The 5,722-nt window shown below is 36.0% G+C and overlaps 1 protein-coding gene across 1 annotated transcript; it reads right to left on the bottom strand.

Moving 5' to 3' along the window:
- Window positions 1–3,091: 3,091 nt before the first annotated feature.
- On the bottom strand, window positions 3,092–4,045 carry LOC116912910 (C1GALT1-specific chaperone 1-like). The gene has a single exon (XM_032917167.1). It carries the CDS (start codon window positions 4,043–4,045, stop codon window positions 3,092–3,094), a length of 954 nt encoding a protein of 317 aa, XP_032773058.1.
- Between the last annotated feature and the right edge of the window lie 1,677 nt (window positions 4,046–5,722).

The following is a 5,722-nucleotide window of genomic DNA, read 5'->3' as shown; positions in this document are numbered from 1 at the left end:
TCAAGTATACTAAAATATCTAAAAATGACACAATTTCCAAATAAAGTTTCAAACTGAGATACTAGAAGAAAGTAGCTTAGAATGTGAACTCTTAGGAGATTCAACCTCCCACCACTCTTTGATCTTTGTTCTTCATCAAAGAGATAATAGAGATGACAATAAGCATATGAAATGTCCTTTAACATTCTATACAGAAAAGTGAATTAACAACGAATAAAAATTCATTGAAATAACAATGAACCACCACACACATTTTGGGATGACTGAAAAGCAGTGGTAACATTAAATATCAATGAGCATGTGAAGAGCAATTTATCTTAACAATTCTTCAATATTTGAGGGTTGTTGAGTATGTGGACTAAGATATAAATGTTAAATGAAATACATCCACATTCCACAATAAAAGTAAATCACCCAATAAGGCAGAAATTTACATAGACTAAAATCTCGTAAACCCAAAATAGCTGACTTGAATTATCTATCATTTTGAGTAAAAAAAAAAAACAAAACAAAAAAACTATTCTATTTAACACAGTATAATCTGCCCCTTTGTTTATCTATTCTGAAAGGAAGAATGGAAACTAGAGTGGTGAATTTCCAAGGTGTCCTTAGTGCCACAAGATGATGTGGTTTAGGGCAGTTTATACAAATGGATTTTGCAGATATATCTGTTGGCTTAATTCTATTTATTGTGCCATAGCGCATATTGTCCAGTAGTGTTTTTTTAAATGTTTCTTCCACATTCCAGTAACTTCTGTTTTTGTGCCTTATGTATAAATTTATTTTTGATACCCTAACTCTAGTCTCATATGTCCTAGGATATTTTTGTATATCTAGTTTTCTTTAATTTTTTCATGGATTCAATTATTTACTGCAAAGAAAAATGAATTGATGGATCAGAATAAAATTCATAATCATCATGTTCTTCTATATGATACAGTTAAGGTACATACATGTCATTATACATTATCAACATCCTTAGGTATTTTATATGTAAAATATAAGCTACTCATAAACTAAAATTCAGTTAACTTTTTCTTCAATATTCAAATTCTACAAAAATAGAAGCCATTGGTTTATATTGCTTTTCAGTTTTTCATTAAATCTTTACTTATATCCAAAGATGGATGGATTCTAGCAAAAGTAATATAAAATTAATACTCACTTTTGATGATGATTCACATTTCATCTATACATCTCTATTCCTGATAACTAGGATAGCACACAGAATAGGAATATTCTCTTGTTGAATGTATTGTAACTGAAGTTTAATGCCAATTAAAAGCTAGTAATCGGACTCCCTATTAGACCTCCTTGTATATGTCTTTTGACAAATGTTTTATTGATTCTTTGTCAGTTTCACATCATTCACAATTCCACTTATTTCTCTGTCCCTTCTCAGCTTCCCTCATCCCTTGTAAACTACACACCTCCACAAAAGAAAAGAAAATAAGATAGAATAAAAGAAAAAAAATAGTCTTGTGTGGAAGTTGTGGTGTATCACTGTGTATCACATAGTATTAGTTTTTGTCCACACATCTTTACTTACAATGTTCATTGCAATGACTCATTGGTCTGTTTGGATGCCTCTGGCTTCTGCTATACTATCTATACTGGATCCTCAATGGGATTCCTCCCAGATACCCTGTTGTCCTGTGTCATGGAGATCCTGTACTGTAGGATCTGCAGGATTGTCCCTTTAATGCAATCCAGCATATCATAAATGAGGTAGATGTTTAGGTGGGCTAACTCAAACCTCTGAATCTGGACCTGTGAGGTAGCTGAGTTGATCTGCTTACCAGATCACCTGTGCCCACACAACCAGAACAAGATCTTCAGCACTGCCCCTCTAGTTCAATAAATAATCCTGTCCTTGGGCTTTCATATCCTCTTGTCTAACTCAACCGCAACACTAGAAACCAGGGTCAGTTCTACTTTTCTGTCAAAGCATGATTCAGTGCTTGCTCTCCCATGCTGCAGAGAGTGATGGGCCAGGCTGCATATTCTGATGGTATCAGGGTCAGCTCTCCCACCTACTGGAAGTGGCAAGGAACAAAGTGGCGAGGGCATCTCTTCCTTTTCTATACAACTGCATGACAGACAAATGGCAGGAACACTTGTCCCATGTTTATAATCTCAGTAATAGCTAACCTACTCAATCTCCTTGAGTGTCATCTCTAATGTGCTAAGAGAGTAGAAGAGCCAGCTCAGCAGAGTGCTTCAGGTAGCAGTCCAGACCAAGGACATCTACATGGGCTTTTGTGGTAACACATGACTGGGACACAGACCCCACATGCAGCAAGACCACAGACCAATACATGTTACCCTTGATGAAAGCTTGGGCCAGAACTTCACTGAGGCTTTCTTATATCTGTCTGTTCCTCACTGCTTTCAAGCCTGTGTGGTTCCACCTTTCTCTAAAATGAACTTCAGGGCTTTCTTTTTCACCTCTCTACCATGTACCCTATCTTTCCCCTTTCTCCATCACATATTCATCCATCCTACTGGCACCCAGCGTAGGTGCTTGGTGTCTTCCTTCTTTTCTTCATTTGTACATAATCTACATAATGTGATTTTTTGAGTGTTTGTTTGAAACAATCCATACCTAGTGACTAAGTTCATGTTCAAGTAACACACAGAGTTGCATTGTCCTTTTTAAAAAAACATAGGTTAAAGGTAGATTAGTTATATGTGTCATTTGATAAGTGGAGTGTTGTTTAGTGGATACTATATGTGAATTTTTTTTCTTTTATTTGTTTCTTACAATATGTATTCCATTAGATGAAATTTTATTTATATGGAAACCCAAGAATGTTATAGCATGTTTAAAGCGAATAATTAAAATAATACCACAGATTTTAATGTTATAATAAAACAAATTGACAAAAGAATTTTTCTTTAACACATGTAACATTTTACAAGTGTTTTTAAGGGAAAATAACATCCAATTTAAGAATATAAAGTAAATTTTAATATAGGGTGACACAATATGACTGGATCAGAAAAGAAACATGGTACTGAGTTCATTATGCTATTACTGCAACTAACATGACACCTGTGGTTATTAAATACAGGGTTCTACTTTTTTTTTTCAATCATTGTCAGAACCATTTGGAGGTAAAAAATACAGTACATCACTGAAACCATGTCCAAATGCCCTAAGACGGTACACCCCATACATCATAACATGCATCTTATCAGGAGTCAGTCCACTGAAAGAAATGGCCATATCAGAACAGCATCCTTGAAGTATCTCATTCGGGTTGTCAGTCATTGCCTCTTTAATAAGTATCCCAATAGTTTTTGTATTAAATAAGTTTTTCCCCTCTGCATCTTCAGCATTTTCTGCAAACACTCCCTCCTGTTTCAGAAAGATTGCAAGCAGATGATCTTCAGGAAACTTCCAAATCAATTTTCTGTCATAGGGACAACTTTGTGTGATACTGAAACACCTGTTGAGTCTTTCCACTGACTCTATACTTAAGACAACCCCTCCCTCCACAATCACATAGTCAAGAGCTCCAATCTGTTCAGTGTGACCTAGATAGAAAGGTTGTGATGGATCTTTTCTTAACAAAAAATACTTCAAGTTTTCAATAACAGCAAATGTAGTGGGATATGTGAGAAAGAACCAGCTATATTGGTCTTTGTATTTCTCAAAGCCATAACTGTAAGCTTTCATCATCCTCAACAACGTGCTATTCTCATTCACAGTAACTGACTCAAATCCTTTAACATGTTCAGAACTGAAGAACTCGGCTTTGTCACAGTGTTTGATCCAAGTCTCCTTAACTGCAGCCCAGAGACCCACATCTTTGGGTGTAACAAGAATGATACAGTATATCCGGGAGCTGTTTTTGAGTTCCAGGAGTTCCGCCTCTGATATTTTCCAGGCATCTTTGTTAGGAGCTTGCAGGTGGTGATGCTCGTGGTGGTGTATTCCGTTTCTGCGACCTATCCTAATCTGTCCTAACAGTTTGGTCAAGGCAAAGACGATACTTCCAAGCAGCACACCCTTCAGAAATGAGCTCCACTCTGAAAGCATATTTCTAAGAATAAAATGGCTCAGTGGGAGAAAGTGCAGCCACCTATGGCTTTCTGCTCGAATCCAAACTATCTCCTTATATTCCTGAGAGGGCAGAAATAGATGTAGGTGGTGCTCTATTGTTGAGTCTCCTTAAAGGAAATTCCTCTACAGGAAGTTGGAATCTTGAAAAGTATGGAAAGCCTGCAGGGGCAAAAGAGTTTTGCTCCCTGCCACCACGAAGGAACCCTCTGATTTGACCGAAAAGACCGTTGAAAATTACCAGTCTGCCTGATGTTTTTGGCCCTAGAAAATAATCATAGCTGTTAATGTTTATTTATCATTAGGTAACTATGATCATTAATAAAACTATGAAACTTGATTCTCATCCACGGGGAGTCTAGCAATAACAAATCTGTTTATTTGGTTAAAATGACTAACAAACTCACGGGGTAGGGGCCTTGGCAAAGACATTTAATCATCAGCCAGATCTTCAGTGGCACTGCAGAAGTTTCACTAGATTTGTTTTGTTTACAAATGGTTATTCAAGGATCAAAAAAAATATATAATGGGAAAACAGAAGATTCTCAACTGATTTTCTGAAAATTCGGTTACATTTCTATATTTGACGAAAATGATGTTGAAAGGTGTATGTGCACGCGCATGTGAACACAATAGTGTGCACACTCAAAACTGTGTGCACTAAAAGTGAGGTTTTAAACCCTTTCTTTACTATTTCCCTTTCTATCATTTAGCCTGCCAATCCCCTTTGCATATTGTAGACCCTTGTCATGTCTGCCTTTGAAATGTACTCCCCAGCCTCAGAACTTTTTCAGATGATTGAATGTGAATTTTTTAAGTAATATGATTCTCCTTTTCACAATCTGCATCTAGCTTTCTGATGAAAGTTTGTCTGTTGTTTCATGTTTGTATGAACTACTCCTTCTTGTATCCATTTTATGATGTATTTATTCCATATTAGTATATTGAACACACATAGACAGGCTTATTTATAACTGTAAGTTCTTATGTTTATATGTCTTCTATTATAAACAGCAAATATTTGTTTTGTCTTTAGGGGCATTTGGCACTTAATATAGTACTCTTTATAGTAGTTATGAAAAGTTGTTTTATATTATTATTAATATAATAATATTAATTATTCACTTACCGTCCAAGGACATCCTAGCCTTATTAAATATTTCTTCAAAAGTCTCCTTTTTTATATGAAAGCTGCATTTTTCCCCTCAAGTGTTACTGAGGGCAATGAAAGGATAATCAAAGTTCACAGAGTCTAATATGTCAAGACCAATTAAGTGTCTAAAACAGAAAGTGTTAAATAAAGATTAATTCAATTAAAACATTGCAATTGTAAATAGGGAAGTGTTAAGCAAGACACCCTGAAATTAATGGGTTGTGCATCAATATTCTATTATTCATTGAACAGAAGGTAGTTTGGAAGATGCAATCAAGTAATTACCCTACATTGGAATATCAAGCCTTCACAGGACCAAGGACTTTTCTTCCCATTGATGCTGGACAATGACATCCTGTGCCACATATGTGGCTGAAGTCATGGGTCCCTCCATGTGTACTCATTGGTTGGTGGTTTAGTCCCTGGGAACTCTGGTGGATTTGCTTCATTGATATTGTTGTTCTTCCTATGGTATTGCAAACCCCTTCAGCTCCTTCAGTCTT

The sequence above is a fragment of the Rattus rattus genome, chromosome 11, assembly GCF_011064425.1.
Source record: "Rattus rattus isolate New Zealand chromosome 11, Rrattus_CSIRO_v1, whole genome shotgun sequence".
Lineage (NCBI taxonomy): Eukaryota > Metazoa > Chordata > Mammalia > Rodentia > Muridae > Rattus > Rattus rattus.
Note: the sequence above shows the minus strand (reverse complement) of the source record. Positions and strands in the feature narration are given on the sequence as shown.